Source organism: Choloepus didactylus, chromosome 13 (assembly GCF_015220235.1).
Source record: "Choloepus didactylus isolate mChoDid1 chromosome 13, mChoDid1.pri, whole genome shotgun sequence".
Taxonomy (NCBI): domain Eukaryota; kingdom Metazoa; phylum Chordata; class Mammalia; order Pilosa; family Megalonychidae; genus Choloepus; species Choloepus didactylus.
Window position 1 is genome coordinate 1,864,891 of NC_051319.1, and position 27,174 is coordinate 1,892,064.

General features: G+C 36.7%; 1 protein-coding gene across 5 annotated transcripts in view; it reads left to right on the forward strand.

The window, feature by feature from the left end:
- The window catches only part of TRAPPC13 (trafficking protein particle complex 13), a 71,873-nt gene that overhangs the window by 20,714 nt on the left and 23,985 nt on the right, over positions 1 to 27,174 (forward strand). For all 5 annotated transcript variants that reach the window (XM_037801054.1, XM_037801055.1, XM_037801056.1 and 2 more), the window contains 3 exons: positions 9,487 to 9,555; positions 10,078 to 10,177; positions 23,680 to 23,764. In XM_037801054.1, coding sequence (XP_037656982.1) covers positions 9,487 to 9,555; positions 10,078 to 10,177; positions 23,680 to 23,764 — 254 coding nt within the window. The remainder of the gene's footprint in view (positions 1 to 9,486; positions 9,556 to 10,077; positions 10,178 to 23,679; positions 23,765 to 27,174) is intronic.

Below are 27,174 nucleotides of genomic sequence, written 5' to 3' on the forward strand. Positions count from 1 at the left end.
AGTCTTGCAATGTCTTCTTTATGCTCTTCTAGCGTCTTCTTGATTTCCTTTATCTCCCGTACTATGGTCTCATTGTTCATCTTTAGTTCTTTGAGTAGCTGCTCTATGTTCTGTGTCTCTTCTGGTCTTTTGATTTGGGTGCTTGGGCTTGGGTTATCCATATCGTCTGGTTTTTTCATATGCTTTATAATTTTCTGTTGTTTTTGGCCTCGTGGCATTTGCTGAACTTGATAGGGTTGTTTTAGGATTTGTAGACCAATTGAAGTCCTTATCTCTAATTTATCAGATCTACAGCTTCGTGGGGTACACTTTCTCTAACTAACCAGCAGGTGGCGTCCACGAGCCACCTGTTCTCCACAAGCCAGTTCTCCCCTGCTTAGCCTTTTTGGTGAGTGGGGGAGTGAGTCTTGTGGGGTCCAATTTGTGTACCAAGCTTGCGTGTGTAGTTGGTGTTGCCTGCCCTGTATATGGGGCGAGTTTCTGGGCAGTCAGGGAGGGGGGGGTGGCTCTAACAATCAAATCTCCTTGGTGATCCTAGAGTTTTAAAGCTGCTGCAATAGTCTAATCCTTCAGTTCAGTCCTGCCACAGTTTGTCTCTGCCACTGACCCACAAGTCCTTGGTATTGGCGTATGGCTCCTGAGACTTGCAAGTGGGCCCCTCTTCCAGGCCGTGCACCCCGGGTCCTCTGTTGAGGGATGACTGTGCTATGTCACAGGTGAGTGCCGTCCCCCCAGGGCAGTTCTGGGCTGCTGGGCTGTGTAGGGAGGCTCCCAGTCTGCTGAAATGATGGCTGAATGGGGCTTTGTTAATTCACACTGCTCTACCTTCCCAACTCTGGGACAATCAGCTGAGGTTGCAGGGAAGGCTAATGTCCACGCCCAGTTTTGTGGTGTGTGCCTGTTATTTGAAGCACTTCCATCACACTGGGTTGTCTGGGGCAGCTCTGGGCTATGGGGCTGGCGATGGGCAGGAGTGTTTCCTGTCCACCAGGATGATGGCTGTGAGCAGACACCCCCCTTTTCTTGGGAAGTTGTGGTGTTTAGTGAATTTTCTCAGCCACTGGATTATTGCGTTTTGTCTCAGAGCTCTCCTAGTTCTGCTCTTGACTTGACCTGCCCAAATAGCAAGTCTTTGAAGCTTTCTGTATTGGGCTTCTTAGAGTAATTGTTTTAGAAAAAGAAAAAAGGATTAAAAAAAAAAAAGCAAACAAAAAAAACAAAAACAAACAAAAAAAAAGGGGCCCTCCTCAGAGATCTAATGGGTTATTGAAATGCTAAGAGACAAAGCAACCAGGGCCATTAAGGAAAGGTCCACAGGGCAGAGAGATCAGCTTTTCTTCGGGATTTGCATATGCGCCTCAGGGCCCTTCCCCTTTCTATGTTCACCAGAACTCCAAAAATCCTCCGCTTTTATTTTGGAGATTTTCGTGTTGTTTTTTTTCTATGCCTGTCTCCTCTCTGCTGGGCTGGCTGCTCTCAGATTCTCTGGTGTCTGGTCTCAGTCTATCTATGGTTGGAGTTTGGATCAGTAGAATGAGTTTCCGATAAGGGCTGCCACTGCAGTTCTCCCTTCTCCTTCCCAGAGCTGACAGCCCCTCCTCCCCCGGGACTGAGCCTGCCCGGGAGGGGCACAGGTCCCCTGGCCGCAAAAACTTACAGATTTCGCTGATCTCAGCAGTTCCACGTTTTCATGAGTGTTGTATGAAGTATGCCCAAAGTCAGATTGCTCTGTGGTGTCCAGTCCATGCAGTTCCTGGCTTTCTACCTACTTTCCTGGAGGAGTAACTAAAACATACAGCTCACCAGTCTGCCATCTTGCCCCGCCTCCCCAAAACCAGTTTTAACATTCAAGTCTGGATACAAGATTACTGTTTAATCACCAGTGCTTTCTTATTAAACCTTAATTATATATTTATTTAGTCTTTTCTAGCCAACATTATGTTTATTTTTGAAGTCCAGTAATTCATTATAAGATAGGAAACATTGAGTTTTAGATCTCTGATTGATATTGGAATGCTTTGGATTGTCTTCTTTCTAGACAGCTATAGTGAAATCCTAGTTAATTAAAATATTCAAGGAATGGGATAGTGTATGTCATTTAACTCACCTTCTTCAGTTGGTGATTAAGAATCTTCAGTATAATAGGTTGTGCTTCATAATAATATTCTTTGAGTCCCCAAAATGATATTTCCTACCAACTACTTTTTACCCTTACTGAATGTATGAAGAAAACAGATATTTTCAGTACTAATTTAGGATCATTTTTTAATGGCGGGTTGGTCCTTACCACCACCACTCTCTGTCTCCTAAAGAACCATAGGATTAGCAAAAACTAAACTTTATAAGACTTTCATACTTAATGAAAGTTTGAACCCATAAGCAAATGAGTGGTCACATGTTTGAGTGAACTCAAAGGCAGTTTAAACAAGTTTCAGTAGTCCTTTGAGAACATATTTTCTTTTGGTTTGTTAAGATTTGATTTCTTAAGAGGTGAAACAAGAATTAATGGGGAATGGAATTGAATTGAGAGATCAAAAATCAGCCTTCATTTATGGCCAACTGATTTTTGACAAGGGGAAAAGACCACACAATTGGGGAAAATAGTTTCTTCTATAAATAGTGCTAGGAAAACTGTATCTCCATTTTCAGAAAAATGGATACCTCACCCCAGATACAAAAATTAACTCAAAATGAATTGAAGACCTAGATATAAGAGCTAAAACTTTTCAGACTCCTAGAAGAAAATGTAGGGAACCATTTCCAGGACCTTGTGTTAGGCATTGGTTTCTTACACTTTGCACCCAAAGCACAGGCAACAAAAGAAAAAAAAGAAAAATAGATAAATGGGACCTCATCAAAATTAAAAACTTTTGCAACTCAGAGGACTTTATCATGAAAGTACAACAACAGCCAACACAATGGGAGAAAATATTTGGAAACCACATATCCGATAAAGGGTTAATGGGCAAAAGACCTGAACAGACAGTGCTCCAAAGAAGATGTATAAATGGCCAGAAAGCACATGAAAATATGCCAACATCATTAGCCATTAGGGATATGAAAATCAAAACCACAATGAGAGACCATTTCACACCCATTAGCATGACTGCTATTAAAAAAAAAAGAAAAAGAACAAGTGTTGGAGAGGATGTGGAGAAATAGGAATACTTACTCATTGCTGGTGGCAGTACAAAATGTTGCAGCCACTATGGAATACAGTTTCATGGTTCCTCACAAAACTTAAGTGCAGAACTACCATATGACCCAGAAATCCCACTAGAATTGAAAACAGGGATTCCAACAGATATTTGCACACTGGTATTCATAGCAATATTATTCACAATTGTCAAAAGATGGAAGCAACACAAATGTCCATCAACTGATGAATGGATAAATAAAGTGAGGCATATACATACATTGGAATATTATTCAACTGTAAAAAGAAATAAAGTCCTGATACATATGACAACATGGATGAAACTTGAAGACATCATGTTGTGAAAAAGCCAGGCACAAAAGACAGATACTATATGTTCTCACAGATTTGAAGCAATTAGAATAATCCAACTCAGAGTAAAGAGCCAGAATATATGTTACCAGGGGATGGAGTGCAAATAGGGAATGGGAAGTTAAGCTTAAAATGTACAGGGTTCCTATTTGGAATGATGGACATTTTTTGGTAATGGATGATGGTGATGGTAGCACAATATTGCAAATGAAGTTAACAACATTGAAATGTGTATCTGAATATAATTAAAAGGGGAAATGTTAAATGAATATATGGCTACAGAATAAAAAATTTTTTAAAAATCCATGGAACTACACTATTCAAACAGGGAACCCTACGTTAAACCATGGACTTTACTAGTACCATTACACCAATGCAAGGTGGTGGTGGTGGGGTGGTATATGGGAATCCTGTATTTTATGCATGATTGTTCTGTAAACCCACAGCCTCTCAAATGAAGAAAAAATATTTTAAAAAGTGAATTTGGAGTCTTAGATATTTAGCCTGTGGGAGAAACTCTCCCTTATATCATTTTTTGGGCACCTTTTTATTCCCTTCAGGTTGTACTTAATAATTTTAATATTTTACCAATTAAAAATGAGAGTGAAGGGAAAAGTCAGAAACACCTCCCCAGTTGCTTCACCCGCACATCATTGATCTATATCTAGTTAATATTCTATTTGGAATAGAGTCTTACTTTGAATTCTCATAGGATGTTTCTCATAAGGCATGATGTTCCAGATTTATGACCCCAGGCTTTAGTTAATAATTAATGTAGAGAATTATTTTCAAACAGAAAGTGAATGCTCCTGGATCAAAGTCTAGATTATTCCATTTTTGTGTTGTATAGTCCTTCATATCCAAATTCCCCTCATCAGGCATCAGTATCCCATCTGTATAATGGGAATAATTAACAATAATACCAACTTTGTAGAGTATTCATGTGAATTAAGTATGTTATACTTATGAAGAGTTTAGTGCAATACTTGGCACTGATAAATGCTATATAAGGTGACTTAAATGTTAAGCATTCATTGACTATTTGTGAAGGCAGCTACTTAATATAAGAGGTTGTTTACTGGTCTCAGTTAATGAGATTTGTACCTTCAAAATAATGGTAGTTACATGAAGACTTTGGTGGGGTGGTAATTCTTTCGTTCAGCAAAGATTTGTAGAATATACTGTTGCAAGAGACCCTGTTTCAGGAACTGAGACTATAAAGCTAAACATGAATACATAAGGGACTAGACCTCATAGAATTTGGGGAGATATAAACAAACAAATATGTAAAGAAAGACAGTTCATGATAAATACAGAGTGCTATGAGGGAAACAGGATGACCAGTTATTTCTTTTCTGAAAAAAAAGGTGACATTTAGGCTGAGACTACAATGAGAAAGGCACTAAATCTGATATGAGTTCTTTTAATAATTAAATAATGATTAGATGATACATTTCTATAAATGCCAGTGAGTACCATTTATATTTTCAAGTGACAATTTAGATCTATTTCTCATTAAATTTTTTGTTTTTTGTTTGAACGATCACTTTTAACTGAGAATAACAAAATAGCCTTCTATGATAGAATTTCTGGAAAGTTATACAATTTTGTATGATGTACAATTCTGTATGTGCTTGTCTTTACTTTGTGGCTAAATGTCAGTCTTTAGAAATAATTTAAGAAAAATTTTAAACAATTAAAATGTCTTCCCCTCATGAGAAAGTTAATAAATACTCACTTTCACTTTTTGTAGTTTTCTGTGGCTTAATTTCTGCCTATTTAACTCTCTGATACATGTGAAATTTATTTGATATTTGATATCAATTTATAAATTAAATTTTGTTTTTCCCAGATACCTAACCAGTTGTCCTAGTCATTTATAATTAATGAGTAGTTCTTTTTTGGTTAAATTGTTTGCTGTGTCCTAATAGTTTTTCTTTTTACTGTTCAATATATTGGTTTATATATCTTGCATTAATAAGTCAATTAAGAGTGGTTAAATATATGATTAATACAGTTCTTCCTCATTTTTCCCATTTATTTCCGAAGCTCATTTAAATTTTTTTATTTTCTAGATAAAACCCAGGAAAAAACCTTCATTTTGGTTGCAGTTATGTAAACCTGTACATTAATTTTACTAATTAATGTTAGTAATTCTAATTGATATTACTATTAACATTAATTGCTATTGATATTATGATTACTATTAGTCATCTCCATATAAGTAATACTAATCGATAATTACTCATTGATATTTTACTAATTTCTACACACATCTCCTTAATGTTACTTTAAGGAATTCTTACTGAACTGCCAGTGGCCAGTGATTATAACTGAGGAATAAAGATGACAAAGATCCTTTTGGCATAAAATTGTTTCATATTCAAAATATTGCTCCTAAATTTGTTCCTTGACATGCTAATATTGGTTAATATTTTGTTGATAATGCTTATAGTGAAATCACTCAAGATTTTTTTTAAAAAATTGTGCCGGTTTGAATGTATTATGTCCCCCCCAACGCCGTTATCTTTGATGTAATCTTGTGTGGGCAGACGTTATCAGTGTTAATTAGATTGTAATGCTTTGAATGTTTATTTGGAGATGCACCTCACCCAGCTGTGAGTGATGAGTTTGATTGGATAATTTCCATAGAGGTGTTGCTCCGCCCATTTGTGGTGGGTCTAAGTTGAGTCAGTGGAGCCGTATAAATGAGCTGACGGACAGAGGGAACACAGTGCAGCTGAGAGTGAACTTTTGAAGAGGAGCTACAGCCAAGAGGGACACTTTGAATAAAGCACAGGAGGTGCAGATGAGAGACAGTTTGAAGATGGCTGTTGAAAGCTGACTCTTGCTCCGTAGAAACTGAGAGGACAAATATCCCAAGTGCAACTAAAAGTGACATTTTTGAAGAACTGCAGCCTAGAAAGGAATGTCCTGGGAGAAAGCCATTTTGAAACCAGAACTTCAAAGCAGACACCAGCCACGTGCCTTCCCAGCTAACAGAGGTTTTCCAGACATCATTGGCCATCCTCCAGTATGGTACCCAATTGCTGACGTTACCTTGGACACTTTATGGCCTTAAGACTGTAACTGTGTAACCAAATAAACCCCCTTTTATAAAAGCCAATCCATCTCTGGTGTTTTGCATTCCGGCAGCATTAGCAAACTAGAACAAAAATCTAATGCTCTTAATATACCTTAAGTTTTAAAATTTCTTTTATTTTCCAGTTTTTCTATAAGAAGCAAGTATTATATATACACACAATTCTTATAATTCATCAGGTTGTGAATAAAAGCAAAACTTTTCTAACTCATTTTTCTCATGTAAAAAGGCATACCCTTCTTTTTGTTACATATAAACATTTTTAGTAAGTATTGATGTGTAGTAATCTTAGAGAGTATCTAGTATTACATTTAGTTAAGGAAATATTTAGGTTATAAATTATACTAGTATAAAATTGATGAATACCATACAACTCATATAGAACAAATCAGGAGTTCTCTGCCTGATGCACATAACAGCCAATCCATAACACCTGGGTTTCAAACAGAAAAAAAGTTTATTGCTATGCATGAAGCAGGAGATCAGGTGGTCTAAGAAGTTTAGGGTTTTATGGTTTCAAACAAGTGGAGATAGAGTTGTTATTATTACAATATCAATTATAAACAGAGCTGAGACTGAACTAGAATAACCATTACAATAGTAAGTATACACAAGGCTGAGCCCAGGCTAGAATAACCATTACAGTAGGTGTAAATAAGGGTGAGACTAGGCTAGAATAACCGTTACAAAAGTATAAGCAGGGCTGGAGAAGCACCATGGCAGTTGGCAAGAACAAGCGCCCTTACAAAAGGTGGCAAAAAAGGAGCCAAGAAAAAAAGTAGTTGACCCATTTTCTAAGAAAGATTGGTATGATGTGAAAGCACCAGCAATGTTTAATATAAGAAATATTGGGAAAACACTAGTTACAAGGACTCAAGGAACCAAAATTGCATCCGATGGCCTTAAGGGTCTTGTTTTTGAAGTGAGCCTCGCTCATCTGCAAAATGATGAAGTTGCATTTAGAAAATTCAAGCTAGTTACTGAGGATGTGCAGGGCAAAAACTAACCAACTTCTGTGGCATGGATCTTACCCATGACAAAATGTGTTCCATGGTCAAAAAATGGCAGACCCCCCAGTCTGTGTAACTTGGTGAAATCTAGAGTATTCAACAATTGTGATAAAATGTACAAATATGTTCTTTTACGAGGGAGAACAAGCAAATGTCAACCTTGCAAGGTGTTAAAAATGGGGAGGCACTGGGGGAGGGATGCAATCAGCATAAACTAGAGACTGTAACTAATAGAATCATTGTATTATGCTTCCTTTAATGTAACAAAGGTGATATACCAAGGTGAATGCAGATAAGGGGGGAATAGGGGAGGCATGTTAGACACTTGACATTGCTGGTATTGTCTGATTCTTTATTCTACTTTGATTTAAGGTTATTTTTCCTTTTGCTGCTTCCTAGCTGTCATTTTTTTTTTTGTTTCGTCTTTCTTTTGCCTCTCTACCTTCTTTGACTCTCCTTCCTGCCTTGTGGAAGAAATGTAGATGCTCTTGCTTAGTATGAGCAGAATGTTCAATTAGGATGAACTTAAATGTTTGGAAATGAACAGGGGTGTTGGTAGCAAGATGTGAGAATAACTAACAGCGCCAAATGGTGTGTGAATGAGGTGGAAAGGGGAAGCTCAGAGTCATATATGTCACCAGAAGGAAAGTTGGAGGTCAAAAGATGGAAATGTATAAAACTGAATCCTATGGTGGGCAATGTCCATGATCAACTGTACAAATACTAGAAATCACTTCATGAACCAGAACAAATGTATGACAATACAATTAGAAGTTAATAATAGAGGGGCATATAGGGAAGAACTATATACCTATTACAAACTATATACTACAGTTAGTAGTAGTTCAACATTTTTTCATAAACAGTAACAAACGTACTATATCAATACTAGGAGTCAACAATTGAGAGGGGTTGGTTAGGGATAGGGGAGGATTAGAGTTTCCTTTTCTTTTTTTCTTTTTTCATCTTTCAGTTTATTTCTTGTCTGGAGTAATGAAAAGTTTCTAAAAATTGAACAAAAATTAAGTGTGGTGATGGATGCACAGCTGTATGAGGGTACCCAGGGGCAAGTGATTGTACACTTTGGATCTTTGGATAATTGTATGGTATCTGAACAATCTCAATAAAAATGAAAAAAAAAAAAAAATGGCAGACCGTGATTGAAGCTCATGTCAGTATCAAAACTACCAATGGTTATTTGCTTTGTCTTTTCTGTGTTGGTTTTACCAAAAAAGCAACAATCAGATTCGGAAGACCTCTTAAACTCAGCACCAGCAGGTCCGCCAAATCAGGAGAAAGATGATGGAAGTCATGCAGACAAATGTCTTGAAAGAAATGGTCAGTAAATTGATTCCAGAAAGCATTGGTAAAGACAAAGAAAAGGCTTGCCAATCTATTTATCTTCTCCATGATGTGTTTGTTAGAAAAGTAAAAATGCTGAAGAAGCCCAAGTTTGAATTGAGAAAAGTCATGGAGCTTCACGGTGAAGATAGTAGTTCTGGAAAAGCAACTGGAGATGCAACACATGCTAAAGAGGAACGAGCTGATGGTTACGAGCCATCAGTCCATGAATCTGTTTAAAATTCAGACAAAGTCTTATTTAGGGGGTTGGGGGGTATAAGCAGGGCTAAGACTAGGCTAGAATAACTATTACAATACTAAGTATACACCAGGTTGAGACTAGTTGAATTTCAGTAATATCAGGTATTAACTTTTGGTATTCTACAATACAGAAAGAAAAGAACAATGATTCATTAATCATAATCATTTGTTAATTCTTAATTTCTCAGTCACACAACCTGAGAATACTAGCCCAAGTTAGTATTAATGTTTTGTTCGTTTGTTTTCACTTTCTTAATTCACAGTGATGCGGTTGACTAAGCCTACTTTATTCACCAATATTCCAGTGACTTGTGAAGAAAAAGACTTACCTGGTATGGTATATTCTTTGTCTTACTTATACCTGTGTAAAAGCTGAAACCTTCATTGCCTGCTTGTCCTTGGAATAAGCCTAGGTTTTCCAATCTTATGCTAGCCCTTTGCTGGATCACTTATCTATTTTAGTACCATGTAAATGGTGGCCATATGAGTAACAGTCCATACTCACAATCTGTTTAGTCAAGACACTGTTGATATCCCATAGCAACAAGAAACTTTTAATTTAACTAAATATACATTCCTTTTCATAATATATTAAAACATGATCCATGTACGTTATTAGGATGCCATAAATTTATAATTATTGAGTCTTTTTTCATATATTTTATATCTCATGACTTACTTTACCTTCCTTTATGTAGTATTCCTTTTCTTTCAGTAAGACCAGATTTTTTTTGGATGCATTTGTTGTGTTAAAAATTGGAAATTAGATTTTAAGTAACTCTTCCAGAAATTTATGTAAATAAAACTTATTTGCAAGATAGATGTTAGAATTTTATGTTTTTCTGTTGCTACAGGAGATCTCTTTAACCAACTCATGAGAGATGATCCTTCGACTGTTAATTGTGCAGAAGTTTTAATGTTGGGAGAAATGTTGACTTTACCACAGAATTTCGGGTAAGAATGGTACATTCAAATGAGAAATGCAAACTGTCAAAACCTGGCAGAGCCATCTTCCTCAAAACTCTGGAAAACGTTTAAAGGGTTGCACCACTGGACAGTTGCCAAATCAGAAAACACACCTTTAAAAATGGTGGAAGCCTGTGCTGCCCCTTCCTGACATCTCCCCCACCCTGTCCAGGATAGAGTATAGACCCCTTTTGTGCTTCTGTTGTGAGTCCCTGGCCCTGTTCCAGAGGGAGCAGATTAATACCTATGCGCATTCTGGGATACCTGTATTTCAATGCCAGTCTCTTAGGTAGTGGCCTGAAAGACAGAACAAGGACATTTGTCTCTGTCTTACCCACCAGAACTTGTCTTTACAGGCAAAAATAGCTTGCAGACAAGTTAAGTACTGTAAGAAACAATTAAGTTAAAATAGCCTAGACAAAGGATCACCAGCTTTAAGACATAAAATAGCGCACCACCCCATAGGGAAGGACATTCAGATTTCTGAAAAGGGGAAAATTTCTAGGGCAAGGAGCAAGCACAAGCCCAGGACGAGGTAAAGGCTTAGAAAAGACTGAGGATCCTGCACTTGACTGTTGTCTTGGGCTGATCTCCATAAGAGGGCTAAAGTGATCGAAGAAATAAATAAGTTATGGTGGCCTGCTGCAAAAGAATGCTAGCTTTAAGAAATGCAATAGAGCACCCTAGAGGTAGGGAAAGTATATTTTAAAGAGAGTCAAGGGGAGCATTGGAATTACTGTAAAGAGGGGAAGTCTGAAGACCAAGAGGTAGCACAAGCCTAGGACAAGACTCGGACTCAGAAAATCAAGAGAAGACCCTATTCTTTCTTCTTAACCTTGGGCTGATCTTGATGGGAGGGCTAAACTCAGAAGGAGACCCCCAGCAAATGCAGAACCAATTTGCAAAGACTGAGAGATGTTTTGTGCCTTGGTTTATTTTGTTAGGTCCTGGCACTTCTGTCATATCACTAAGAGGATACAAACTTAAAGAACAAACAGCTCAGGGACTAAATCCCAGAAGTAACACATTACAACACTAAAATGTACAATGTACAGCAGAAGATTCACAAGACAAACAGGAATTGATAGCCCATCCAAAGGAACAACTTAAAAATCCAGAAACCATCAACAAAGAATAGACTTTGAATATAATATACAAAGACTTTAAGAACATATTCTTCAACATACTCAAGAAGATAAAGGAAAACACGGAGAAAGAACTAAGGGATATCCGGAAAATGAAGAGTGAACAATACAAGAATCTCAATAAACAGAAATTTTTTAAAGGAACCAAACAGAAATAATGAAGTTGAAGACCACAATAACTGAAATGAAAATGAAAATAGAGGATTTGAACAGAAGATTGGAGCTGGCAAAAGAAAAATGAAACTTGAAGACAACACAATTAAAATGATTCAGGAGGAGCAGAAAGCAGAAAAAATGAAAAAGGTGAACAGAGCTCAAGACCCTATAGGACATCAAGAAGCTTATCACTATACATTTTGGAGTCCCAGGAGAAGAAAGAGAATGGAGCAGAGGATTAATCAAAGAAATCATGGCAGAAAACTTCCCAAATTTAAAAAAGGATGAAAATATGCACATTCAGGAACCCAAGAAAACTCCAAACAGGATGAACATAAAGATAACCATCCCTAGACCCATGTTAATCAAACAGACCAGGGACAAGGACAGAGTTTTGAAGCCCAGAGAACACAAAGCAGGATAACCTTGAAGAAAATACTCTCTGTCATGTATTGATCAAACTGTCCAATGCAAAGAACAAGGAGAGATTTCCAGAAATTGCAAGAGTAAAGCAACTTGGTGTGTACAAGGAAGTCCCAATTAGAATAAGTGCAGACTGATCTTCAGAAACCATGGAAGCAGGAAGGCACTGAGTTGAAATACTTGAAGTGTGGAAATAAAATAGTTGCCAAAAAGTAATTTATATCCAGCAAGATTTACTTTCAAAAATTAGAGAGAGATTAAGATATTCCCAGATCACAAAAGCTGTGGGAGTTCATCACCACTAGACTTCCCATAGAGCAATGCTAAAGAGAGTGCTTCAAGCTGAAAGGAAAGGACGCTAGACAGTGGTTCAGAGAAACATGAAATAAAGACTTCCAACCTTGAGTTAGTCCCCTGGAGCAACTAATAAACAACCAGGAACAACTAGTAAATAATCTGGAACAACTGCTGGGGACAACCATAACTGTCCACACATCATACATCAACCTGGACTCGGTGGAATGACTAAGATCGCCACATAAACTCTGCTGGTTTGAATGTATTATGTCCCCCAAAATGCCATTACCTATGATGTAATCTTGTGTGGGCAGATGTATCAATGTTGATTAGATTGTAATTCTTTGAGTGTTTCCATGGAGATGCGACCCACCAAACTGTACGTGATGACTGGATAATTGGATAATTTCCATGGAGGTGTTGCCCTGCCCATTCAGCCTCAGCCTTGATTAGTTTACTAGAGCACTGTATACACTCAGATGGAAGCAGCGAGCTTGCTACAGCCAAGAGGGTCACTTTGAAGAATGCACAGAAGCTGAGAGAGTAGCTGCAGATGAGAGACAGTTTGAAGATGGCCGTTGAAAGCAGACTCTTGCTCCGGAGAATCTAAGAGAGAACAAATACCCCAAAAGTAACTAAGTCTCACATTTTTGAGGAACTGCAGCCTAGAGAGGAATGTCCTGGGAGAAAGCCATTCTGAAACTAGAACTTTAGTGCAGACGCCAGCCACGTGCCTTCCTAGCTAAAACAGGTTTTCTGGACACCATTGGCCATCCTCCAGTGAAGGTACTTGATTGCTGATGTGTTACCTTGGACACTTTATGGCCTGAAGACTGTAACTGTAACCGAATAAACCTACTTCTATAAAAGCTAGTCCATCTCAGGTGTTTTGCATTCCAGCAGCATTAGCAAACTAAAATAAATTCTGTGAGTAAAAACTGCAGAATCGCACTGGAAGCCCCCTCCCACCATGGCAGGCTGAGCTATGGGACCTCTCTGTGGGATAAATCAGCAGTCCCAGAGCAAGCGAATATATCTCAGCCCAGCTCCAACAGGGGTTTTAACAAATGTGAAGTGCTGAATACAAGCTACAAACATAGACAAACCCCTAACAATCAGACAGAGGCATTTAGAGATGACTGACTTTAAAGGGACAAAAAACTCCTGTGCTCCAGAAAGGGAGCCCAGAAGACCAGGTGCTCTCTCTGAAAGATGTGCAAAACTGGGGGGCTGTGTACTGGTTTTGAAAGGGGGCTTTCTTTCTCTTTTTCTCTCTCAACCTGAATGGCTCAGTGGAGAGAGCTTCAGCCATTTTCGATTCATAGCATTCTGACCCAGACAGGGTGGAGTTAACAGAGTCAGAGAGACAAAGGAGCAATTCAAATGCAGAAGATAAGTCCTAGAAGGTATATCTTCCATAAAAGAAAGGAGGTGGGGCCGAGCTCTAGGGCCAGCCTCCCCTTCAGTACTCAGACCCCAGAACCTGGGGGAAAACAGCCAAAACAGAAACTAGGGGGTCACACCTCCTTGCACCAATGGGGAGCAATGGGCTGACAGGCGCCACCTACTTGGCAGGTTATGCAAAGCATAGCAACTAGAGGCTTCACGGGAAAGTCTGTCATTCTTCTAAGATATACCCTCAAGGAAACTCAGAACTGAGTATAACCCCATTCTGATTGGGGTAACCAAGTGTACAGGTTTGGATGTATTGTGTCCCCCAAAATGCCATTATCTTTGATGTAATCTTGTGTGGGCAGACATATTAGTGTTGATTAGATTGTAATTCTTTGTTTCCATGGAGATGCGACCCACCTAACTGTGGGTGATAACTGATTGGATGGTTTCCATGGAGGCATGGCCCCACCCATTCAGTGTGGGCTTTCATTAGGTCACTGGGGCACTATATAGGCTCAGAGGGAAGGAGTGAGCTTGCTACAGCCAAAAGGGACACTTTGAAGAATGCACAGGAGCTGGGAGAGGAGCCACAGTTTACAGAGACATTTTGGAGACGGCCTTTGAAAGCTGACATTTGCTTTGGAGAAGCTAAGAGAGGAAAAACTCCCCAAGAGCATCTGAGAGTATCATTTTGGAGAGAAGCTGAAGCCTAGAGAGGAACATCCTGGGAGAAAGCCATTTTGAAACCAGAACTCCAGAGCAGTTGCCAGCCTTGTGCTTTCCCAGCTAACAGGTTTTCCAGACACCATTGGCCATCCTCCAGTGAAGGTACCCGATTGTTGATTCATTGCTTTGGACACTTGATGGCCTTAAGACTGTAACTGTCTGACCAAATAAACCCCCTTTTATAAAAACCAATCCATTTCTGGGGATTTGCATTTTGGCAGCATTAGGAAAGTAGAACACCAAGGAAACCAGATGCCTAGACAACAGAAAACTATAAATTATGCTAGAAAAAAGCGAACATATGGCCCAGAGGAATAAACTTACACCTCAATTAAGATACAATTGAGATATTGTTTCACTTTAATGAAACAATCAAAGATTTTCAAAGAAATATGCTAGATCAACTCAAAAACCAAATCAACAAGTTCAGGGAAAATATGGCAAAAGAGATGAAGGATATAAAGAAAACACTGGGCTAAAATAAGGTAGAAATCGAAAGTTTGAAGAAACAACTGGCAGAATCTATGGCAATGAAAGGCACAACACAATAGATGAAAAATACAATGAAGACATGCAACAGCAGATCTTAAGAGGCAGAATAAAACACTCGGGAACCAGAGAACAAGACAGCTAAAATCCTATACACAAAAGAACACATAGGGAAAAGAATGGAAAAATATGAGCAACGTTCCAGGTTATTGAATGACAACATGAAGCACATGATGTACGTGTCATGGGTGTCCCAGAAGGAAAAGCAAAGGGAAAAGGGGAAGAAGCAATAATAGAGGGAAATAATCAGTGAAAATTTCCCATCTTTTATGAAAGACAAAATTACAGATCAAAGAAGCATAGCAAATCCCAAACAGAATAGATCTGAATAGAACTACACCAAGACACTTAATAATCAGATTGTCAAAGGTCAAAGACAAAGAGAGAATTCTGAAAGCAGCAAGAGAAAAGCAATTCATCACATACAAAGGAAGTTTGATAAGACTATGTGTGCATTTCTCAGTAGAAACCATGGAGGCAAAAAGGAATTGGTGTGATATATTTAAAATACTGAAAGAGAAAACCATCAACCAAGAATCCTATATGCAGCAAAACTGTCCTTCAAATATGAGGGAGAGTTTAAAATATTCTCTGACAATGAGAGAGTTTGTGAACAAGATACTTGCTCTACAGGAGATACTAAAGAGAGCACTACAGACAAATAGGAAAAGACAGGAGTGAAAACTTGGAACACAATTTTGGGTGATGGTAGCACAACACTGTAAGTACACTGAACAAAGATGACTGTGAGTGTGTGTGCAGGTTTGAGTGTATTGTGTCCCCCAAATGCCATTATCTTTGTGGTCTTGTGTGGGGCAGAAGTTTTGGTGCTGGTTGGATTTGCTTGGAGTGTGCCCCACCCAGCTGTGGGCAATGATTCTGATGAGATGTTCCCATGGAGCCATGGCCCCGCCCATTCAGGGTGGGCCTTGATCAGTGGAGCTATATAAATGAGCTGACTCAAAGAGAGAGAAGAGAGTGCAGCTGTGAGTGATGTTTTGAAGAGGAGCAAGCTTGCTAGAGTGGAACGTCCTGGGAGAAAGCCATTTTGAGGCCAGAGCTTTGGAGTGGACGCCAGCTGCCTTCCTAGCTAGCAGAGGTTTTCCGGATGCCATTGGCCGTCCTTTGGTGAAGGTACCCGATTGCTGGTGTGTTACCTTGGACGTTTTGTGGCTTTAAGACTGTAACTGTGTAGCGAAATAAACCCCTGTTTTATAAAAGCCTATCTATCTCTGCTGTTTTGCATTCTGCAGCATTAGCAAACTAGAACAGTGTGGTTGAAAGAAGAACGTTAGGAGCATGTGGGACACCAGAAGGAAAGAGGAAAGATAAAGACTGGGACTATGTAACTCAGTGAAACCTAGAGTACTCAACAATTGTGATAAAATGTACAAGTATGTTTTTACATGAGGGAGAACAAAGGAATGTCAGCCTTGCAAGGTGTTAAAAATAGGGTGGTGGTTCCAGTTTGCTAATGCTGCCAGAATGCAAAACAGCAGAAATGGATTGGCTTGTATAAAAGGGGGTTTATTTGGTTAAACGGGGACAGTCTTAAGGCCATAAAGTGTCCAAAGTAATGCATCGACAGTCGGGTACCTTCACTGGAGGATGACCAATGGTGTCCGGAAAACCTCTGTTAGCTGGGAAGGCACATGGCTGGCATCTGCTTGCTCCCAGGTTGCGTTTCAAAATGGCGTTCAAAATGTCTGCATCAGCTTCCAACGGCCGTCTTCAAAATGTCTCTGTAAGCTGCAGCTACTCTCTCGACTCCTGTGCATTCTTAATAGTGTCCCTCTTGGCTGTAGCAAGCTCACTCCTTCTGTCTGAGCTTATATAATGCTCTGGTAAACTAATCAAGGCCCACGCTGAATGGGCAGGGCCACACCTCCATGGAAACTATCTAATCTGAGTTATCACCTACAGTTGGGTGGATTGCATCTCCATGGAAATAAGGAATTACAGTCTAATCAACACTAATACATTTGCCCACACAAGATTGCATCAAAGATAATGGCGTTTGGGGGGATATAATACATTCACACCAGCACAGTGGTGTTGGGGGAAAAGTATAATGAATGCAAACTAGAAGAAAAAAAAATAAAGACCTCCAGTAAAGGTATCCATCTGGGTAATTATAAATGCCAGTATTATAATATTGTACTTTTTGGTATGTAACTCCAGTTCTTACAGATGATATAATGCAAAGGCAAACATCAATGAGAAATTTATTATTTTCAACATACACTGTACCAAGTTATAACTTCTACCAATTACTAAAAACGGTGGGGGTGATGGAGTAGTATAGGATCAGTGTATGTGTATGCTATTGAAGTTGAGTTGGTATCAAATCAAATTGGATTGTGATATATTTAGATTGTTGCATTTTAATCTTGTGGTAATCACAAGGAAAATATATGTGTTGTATATATGTATATATGTATACAGATAAGATTGAGAACAATGAGAATTCAACATGGAACAATACAAAAAAAATCAAGTAAATATGAAAGACATTAATGTAAGAATTTAGGGACAAATAGGTATAACACAAACAGTAAATGGCAAAATAGCGGAAGATAATCCTGCATTTTCAGTAGTGGTTTTAAATAAAAAGTCTCCAATCAGAAGGCAGAGATTGGAAGAATGGATAAAAAAAGCATGACCCAACTATATGCTGTCTACAGCAAACTTACCTTAAATTCACAGACATAAGTTAAAAGAAGGATGGAAAAAATATGCAAGTAGTAACCAAAAGAAAGTTCGGGTAGCTATACTAGTATCAGATAAAATAGACTTTAAGTAAAAAACAGTTACAAGGGGCAGCGATGGGCATTGTATACTGATAAAGCAGTCAATTCAGCGAAAAGAGATAATTATGTATGTACATAATTATAAATATGTATGTACTTAACAGTGCCCTCAAAATAAATGAAGCAAATACTGACAGATTTGAAGGCAGAAAATGGTGATTCTACATTAATAGTAGGAGATTTTAGCAGATCCCTTTCAATAATGGATAGAACATCTGAATAGGCAGGGCCACATCTCCATGGAAATTATCCAGTGAAAGATCTTGCCCACAGTTGAGTGATCACATCTCCACAGAAATATCCAATCAAAAGTCTCCAACCCAATCAACACTGATACATTTCCTGCCCACACCAGACTGCATGAAACATAATGGCCTTTTGGGGGACATCTACATCCAAACCAGCACATTTTAGGTCACGAAACAAGCCTCAATAAATTAAAAAAAATTTGAAATCATACATTTTATCTTCTCTGACCACAGTGGAATGAAAATAGAAATCAATTATAGAGGGAGAAATGGAAAATTCACAAATATGTGGAAATTGATTAAAGAGGAAATCACAAAAGAAATTCAAAAATATCTTGAGGTAAATGAAAATAAATATACAATGTAGCAGAACTGGGATGAAGAAAAATCATTGCTGAGAGGGAAATATTTAGCTTTAAATTCTTACATTAAGAGTGAAGAAAGATTTAAAATCGGAGACCTAATCTCAAAACTGGAAGAACAAGAAAAAGAAGAGCAAACTAAACCCAAAGTGAGCATAAGGAGGGAAATAACAAAGATTGCATTGAAGATAAAGGAAATAGGAAGAAAAAAAAAATAGAATCAACAGAACCAAAATGTGCTTCTTTGCAAAGATCAATAAAATTGGCAGATCTTTAGGTAAACTGATGGAGAGAAAGAGAAAGAGGACACATAACTAAAATCAGAAATGAAAAGGGGGACAATACTACTCACCCCACTGAAATATAAAGGACTGTAAGAGGATACTATGAACAACTGTACACCAACAAATTAGATGACCTACATGAAATGGATAACAAATTACTTATGTTAGAATAAGTAGTAGATGTCAACAAACCAGTAAATAATTAAGAGATTGACTCAGTTATCAAAAACAGTGAGTCAAAGAAAAGCCCAGAGCCAAATGGCTTCACAGGGGAATTTACCAAACACTCCAAGAATTAACACCAGTTCTTCTCAAACTCTTCCAGAAAATTGAAGAGAAGGATACACTCCCTAATTCATTCAATGAGGCTAATGTCACCCTCACACCAAAGCCAGATAAAGATGCCACAAGAAAATTACAGACCAATATTTTTTATGAATATAGACACAAAAATCGTCAACAAAATGATAGTAAACTGAGTCCAACTACACACTGAAAGAATTATACAGCATGATCAATGGGATTTATCACAGGTATGCAGTGGTGGTTCAACATAACAAAATTAGTGAGTATGGTAAGTGAATATATCTCAATAAAACTGAATTAAAAAAATTAATGTGATATACCACATTAACAGAAAGGGGAAAAAACCTTATGATCATCTCAATTATTGAAGAAAAAAAATGTATTTGAGCAAATCCAGCACCCCTTCTTGATAAAAACCTTAGAAAATTAGGAATGGAATGAAACTTCTTCAACATGATTCAGGGTATGTATGAAAGTCTACAGGTAGCATTATATTTAATTATGAAAGATTGAAAGTTTTTTCTCTAAAATCAAGAAGAAGACAAGGTTTCAAAAATTGACTGCAACTATATGATGATACTGTCTGTGAACAATTGATTGTACACTTTAGAAAAACAAAATCTGTCCTGACTCCAACCAAAAAAAAAAAGACAAGGATACAAGGGTATGCACTGTCACCACTGTTAGTCAACATTTTACTGGAAGTTCTAACCAGAGCAGTTACACAAGGAAAAGAAATAAAAGGCAAACAAGTTGGAAAGGAAGAACTTTGGGGATTATGTGATCCCATTTATAGAAAATCTTAAAAATCCACAACAGAACTCCTAGAGCTAATTAATGAATTAAACAAAATGGTGGGTACAAGATCAACACCCCCAAATCTAGTGTTTCTGAACACTAGCACTGAGCAATTGGAAGGAGAAATCAAGAAAAAAATTCAATTTACAATAACAACCAAAAGAATAAAATATCTAGGAATAAATCTAACCAAGGATTAAAGTATTTGTACACAGAAAAATACACAACATTGCTGAAAGAAGTCAAATACCTAAGTAAGTGGAAGGACATTCCGTGTTCATAGATTGGAAGAATATTGTTAAATATTCTTAAATACTGTTAAGATGTCAATTCTACTCAAAGCAATTTATGGATTAAATACAATCACAACCAGAGTTCCAACAGCCTTCTTTGCAGAAATGGAAAAGCCAATCAGATTTATATGGATGATTAAGGGAACCTGAATAGCCAAACACATCTTGAAAACGAAGAATGAAGTTGAGGGACTCAGAAATGAATCCTCAAATTTCTGTCTGACTGATTTTTGATAAAGGTGCCAACTCCATTCAGTTGGGAAAGACTAGTCTCTTCAACAAATGGTTGAATTTGCAAAAGAATGAGGGTGGATCCCTCCCTCACACCATATACAAAAATCATCTCAGAATGGATCGAAGACCTAAATATAAGAGCCAGAACTATAAAACTTCTGGAAGAAAAGGTAAGGGAATCATCTTCAGGACCTTGTCTTAGGCAATGGTTTCTTAGACTTTACACCCAAAGCACAAACAAAAAAAGAAAAAAGTAGATAAACTTTTCTACCTAAAAGGATTTTATCATGAAAGTAAAATGACAGCCAACACAATGGGACAAAATATTTGGAAACCACATATCCAATAAGGGTATTTTTTTTTTTTTTAAGAAGGCTTTTTGGAAAGGAATTATTTTTCTTGTGGTTAATTTTGGCTAATATTTGATAGTTTTATAAGATTTTTTTGTATTTTTTATTGTGAAATATATATACAGAAAGCATGAAAACTTTCAAAGTACGATTTCAAAGAATGTTATCAGTTACAATTACACAATTCAGTTAGTTCCTTATTGTGAAATATAACGTATATACAGAAAGGTGATAACTTTCAAAGTACAATTTAATAGGTAACTATACAGAAAATTTCAAATAACATTATGGGTTATAGCCAGTAAGGGCTTTTCAAGAAATCTGTCAACTCAACAACAAAAAGCTTTAAATAAACAGGGTCCCTTTTTTGGAATGATGGAAATGTTGTGGTAATGGATGTGGTGATGGTACCACAACATTGTGAACATAATTAGCAGCACTGAAATATGTATATCTGAATGTGGTTAAAAGGGGAAATGTTAGGTTGTATATATGGTACTAGAATAAAAAATTAAAAAAAAAAAATCTGTGGAACTGCACTACACAGTGAATCCAAAGTTAAACCATATACTATAGATAATGGTACAATTATAAAAATGTGTTTTCATCAGTTGTAACACGTGCACCACACTAATGCAAGGTGTTAATAACAGGGTGGTTGTGCCGGTTTGTGTATGTATGTCCCCCAGAAAAAGCCATATTCTTTAATGCATTGTTGTGTGGGCAGACGTATTAGTGTAGATTGGGTTGGAACCTCCTGGTTCATTGTCCATGGAGATGTGACCCACCCAACTGTAGATGATAACTCTGATTGGATAATTTCCATGGAGGCATGGCCCTGCCCATTCAGCATGGGCCTTATTTAGTTTACTGGAACACTGTAGAAGCTCAGACAGAAGGAGCTCATAGCTAGCTAGAGCTGAGACAGACATTTTGAAGACAGCCGTTGGAAGCTGATGCAGGCATTTTGGAGAATGCCATTTTGAACCGCAACCTGGTAGCAGGCAGACACCAGCCATGTGCCTTCCCAGCTAACAGGTTTTCCAGATGCCAGTGGCCATTCTCCAGTGAAGGTACCCTTTGTTGACGGACATTTTATGGCCTTAAGACTGTTAACTGTGTAACCAAATAAACCCCCTTTTATAAAAGCCAATCCATTCCTGGTGTTTTGCATTCCAGCAGCATTAGCAAACTAGAATAGTGATGTAATGGTTTGAAGCTGTTATGTACCCCAGAAAATCATGTTCTTAAAACTAATCCATTCCTGTGGCTGTGGACATATTTTAACTAGGATCTTTTGGTGAGTAGGATCTTAAGTTAAGATGTAACCCACCTCATTCAGGGTAGGTCTTAATCCTCTTACTGGAGTCCTTTATAAATGAGATGAATATGGAAAGACAGAGAAAGAGACACAAAAGCTGAGAGAGAAAGCCACAGAAAAAGAGGAAGCCACTGAAGCCAGAAGCTGGAAGCAAGAAACCCAGAAGAGAAGGGAGAGACCAGTATATGCTACCTTGTGCCTTGCCATCCAAGAAAGTAGTCCAGGATCGCTGGCAACCTTTCTTAGGAAGCATGTATAGTTTTAATCAAGCCTTGATTTGGGCATTTTCACAACCTCTGAATTGTAAGCTTATAAACTAATAAATTCCCATTGTTGAAAGGCTATTTCTGGTATATTGCATATAGGCCACCTAGCAGACTAAAGTGAGTGGTATACGGGAATCCTGTATTTAATTCATGATTGTTCTGTAAACCCAAAACTTATAAAAATGTAAACCCATAAATTATAAAAATGTGTGTTCATCAGTTGTAACAAATCTACAGCACAATTTTGGTAAGGGATGATGGTGATGGTAGGTCAACATTGTGAATATAACTAATAAAACAATTATATATTCAAATATGGTTAAAAGGGAAATTGTTAGGTTTTATATATATATATACTAGAATAAGAATTTTTTAAAGCAATAGAACTGCAGCACAAAATGTGAACCCTAATGTAAACTATTGACTGTAAACAGTAGGATAATTATAATAATCTTGTTCCATCAATTATAAGAAAGGTACCACACTAATGCAAATTGTTAATAATAGGGAAAGTGTGTGTATGGGAACTGTATATTTTCTGTATGATTTTTCTGCAAATTCTGTAATTTACAAGAAAAAATGAAGTAAAATGCTGGGATGGGAAAATAAATGCTCATGATACAATTAAACAGTAACAATATTTTTTAAAATTCTACTATGCTACTCTGGTTTTCTTTTAAAAATAATAAAAAGAGGATGCATACCAAAATGTTAATATTGGTTCCCAGGTGATAAAATTTTGGCTTTCTTATTTACATCTTTTATATTTTTTAATGGTCTTACATTCCTTTTATTTTAACTGAATTAATCTAAATGTGTTTCTTTAGAAGCACCACCTCTGTTCAGCCTCATAGCCCTCTCCCAACAGACATTACAGCTAATTAGGACCTCAAAATTTTGTATTCTTCCCCTTGCTCTCAGCTGTCTCTTACTCTGTATTTTTAATTAGGTAGAAGTTCCTGGTTCCACTGTTTGAGAAATTTGAGACAAAAGGAATTATTAGTTTTTTGTAGTTTTACAGAATGTGCTCATTGACTTGTCTTAAAAACTTGGAAATAAATTCATGTAAAGTATATAAAACTAAAGTAAAGTCGGTGGTCATTATTTTTTAGAACATCTTGGAAAAATAGATTGGTAGAAGTATCCCAGATACTTTATCAATAACTTGGGTCCCTTCTAGGTTCAGAACAATTTCCAAAAATGGAAATTGAGTTTTCTGGCCTCTAGAGGTGCAAAGCATAACACTGTTAGCATGCATTTTATTTCAATGACTGCTATGTCTAGGAAGACTGGCAGTTTATGTAGCAGTTTAGGACCAAGATATATTATGTTTTGTAAATTAAATCTCTATTTTGGATTGCACAAGGTTAACGACAATGTGTAAAAAACAATGTTGAAGCAGTATTTCATCTAATCTCTATCCTTTAGTAAATTTTTTTCTATTTGAAGTTCTCAGTCCTGCTCATATGGCATATTCATGATAAAACTTGAATGAATTTTTGCCTGAAAATGTATTTTATTTTACAGGAACATATTTTTGGGAGAGACCTTTTCCAGTTATATCAGCGTTCATAATGATAGCAACCAAGTTGTAAAGGATATATTGGTAAAAGTAAGTGGTATTCTTGTCTAAGATATACTCTTTAAGAAAATAAAACTTTTTTATTTCTATTATGTTTTTGAAACTTCATTAAAATGCATGTTTGATACTAGGATTTTTTATTGTCATTAACAACAAGTATTGATTGTATACCTAAAGTATGAAATATTATGCTGGGCAAATAAACATTTTTCCTGTCCTCAAAGTTGGCCATAGTCTGGGTGAGAAAATATACTGTTCAAAAGCAAATAACAATAATTAAAGTTTTTGATACTGTATTAACCTAATATGATTTGGAAGTAGGAGGAAAGATCACTGTGCATTGTATCAATAAGGAAGGCTTATTAGAGGAAGGGAAATACAAGAGGATCTTGAAGGAATAGTGGGATTTAGAGAAAAAGACAGGAGGGATACGATAATAAGTAGAGACACATAGGGATACACAACATGTTCTGGTAGCAGTGAATATAATTAATTGGATAATAGGTTAGGTTATAGAGATGTGTAGTAGCCATTCTGTGGAGCATTTGAATGTCAGGTTAAAGTTTTAGCCTTTTTTTTTTTTTTTTTTTTTTTTTTTTTTTTCTTTTAAAGTCTGGGCCTTCAGAGGAGGCTATTGAGCAGAAAATATTCACATTTCATGTTAGGAAGATGCCTATGAGAGCATCGTATGAGATGAATTGTTGGAAAGACAGACCAGTTTGAAGACTCTTGCAGTAGTTTAGAAATCAAGCCATAGCATATGGTAACTCAAACAACCTGCAATTTATTCACAAGTACAAAAGGCATAAAGATAATTAAAAAAGCACTATATTGGCAGAAGTTGTCAAAGCTATCTTCAAGTGGTAACTTAGGTCACTGGAGTATTACCAAAAAGGAAGTCCAGTTAGAATGAGTTTGAAGGAGATGATCATAGAGTTTTAGAGGGCAATATTCCACGTTTCTTATATGACCCAATTTCCAGAAACTGGATGCAAATTTTTGCATATGTGTACATATATTTGTGAAACTACAAGTGGAATCTCTGCCTTGCACTGGCTCAGGGGTTGGCAAACTACAGCCCACAGGCCAAATCTGGGCTGTTATCTGTTTTAGTGGGCCTTGCAACTAAGAATCATTTTTACATTTTTTTAATGTTGAAAAGAAACAAAGAATATTCCATGACATGAAAAGTATATGAAATACAAATTTCAGTGTCAATGAATAGTTTTATTGAAACACACTCACACACTCATTTTTGCTTGTATTATTTGTGGCTGTTTTCAAGTTACAACAGCAGAGTTGTTCAGTTGCAACAGAGACTGTATATTCCAGCAAAGTCTAAAATATTTTCTATCTGGCCTTTAAAAGAAAAAGTTTTGCCACCTTCTGCATTTGATTATGGAAAGATGTTACTTTCTGAACTTTGAGAACATGTTTTTGCCTGGCATATTATTAGCATTCAGTAAATGTTGAATTTTTTATATAAATTAGATTAATAAATCAACAAATGCATATAATTTACCAATATTATAAACATCAGATAATACAATATTATAATGCATGTTATGAAATACAAATTTATATTTTAATATATTTTAATTTCTTTAAGGGCATTGGTGTTTAGAATAATAAAAGCTAATGTTTATTGAGCAGGAACTAGCAGGCACTGCTAGACATTCAGACAGATGATAAACCCATAAGCTAGTTTTTGACAACAAGATCACTGAGGAAGATATAGGTCAAGAAACACCATTATACTGGCTTTTATGAGGTTTTAGTTGTCAAATGTTATGGTTGCTTTATTTGTTTAGGAAATGTTCCTTCATTTTCAATGCTTTGGAATAATATATGGAGAATTTAGGTTATCTGGTATTTGAAGGGTTCCCTAGAATTCCCATGTGAAATTACCTGGGCTGGTGCTTTTTTTTCTTTTGGTGGGGGTTGGGGGGTAGTTCCTTGATGACATTTTCTATTTGTTTCTATGGCTATTGGTCTCTTTAAGCTTTCTATCTCTAATGGGACCAGTTTCGGTAAAGTGCTTTTTCTAGGAAATGATCCATTTCATTTAGATATTCAAATTTATTTGCATAGAGGTCTACAGAGTATAACTCTTATGATGTATACCAGTTATTCTCAAACTCTAGAAGGCATAAAAATCATCTGGAGGCCTTGTTAAAACACTGATCACTAGGTCTCTAATCCCAGAGTTTCTAGTTTATTCGTTATTGAATGGTGCTCAAGAATTTGCATTTCTAACACATTCCCATCCAATGATGATTCTGTTGCTCTGGGAACCATACTTTTAGAAGCACTGGTCTATCCTAGTCATTCACTCATTTATTCAACAAACACATATGCCAGGCACAATTCTAGATACTAGAGTTATAGCTAGAAACAAAACAGACAAGCCCTCTGCTCTCTTTTTTTTTTTTTTCCCAATTTTTTAGAACTTTTATTTAAAATAATTTTGAATTACAAATTAATTTACCTCTGACATCTAATATTATTGTTTTGAAAGGTTATTTTTTATTATCTTTTAGTGTTTATACTAACAAATGTATGCACATATATCTGTATTTGTTTCTGTAATGCCTCCAATTCCAGTCCAACACCAAAGCTTTCATTCTAGCCTTCCCCCTTTCAACATTTGTACCTTTTTTCTCCAAAGGTGAGAAACCTGTTGCTGATTATCCATAACCTGTTTATTTTTGTTTGTTTCTTTAAGCCTAGTTACAGAATTGCTAGCCCATACCTCTTGAAAAGAGTTGCAAAGAATAGTACGAAAAAATACCAGTATATCCATCATACCAAATTTATCAGTTATTAACATTTTACCACATTTACACTCTTGTTCTTCTTCTCCACGTGGGTAATTTTTTTTCTGAATTATTTGAGAGTAAGCTACAGAAATCGTACCCATTTGCTCCTAAGTATTTCACTGTATATTTCCTGTGATCAAGCACATCCCTTTATATAACTATATTACAATTAATGACATTCAGAAAAATTAACATTCAGCCTATACTATTGTCTAATATACATTCCATATTTAAATCTCTAATTGTCCTAATAATGTCCTTTATATCTTTTCCTTTTGATCCAGGAAATAATGACTCTTTAGACTCATTTACTTTGGAACAGTTCTTTGGCATTCATGGCATTGACATTTTTTAAAAGTCAGATGTGGCCTTTTTTTTTTTTTTTTTTTTTATCTTCATTTTATTGAGATATATTCACATACCACGCAGTCATACAAAACAAATCGTACTTTCGATTGTTTACAGTACCATTACATAGTTGTACATTCATCACCTAAATCAATCCCTGACACCTTCATTAGCACACACACAAAAATAACAAGAATAATAATTAGAGTGAAAAAGAGCAATTGAAGTAAAAAAGAACACTGGGTACCTTTGTCTGTTTGTTTCCTTCCCCTA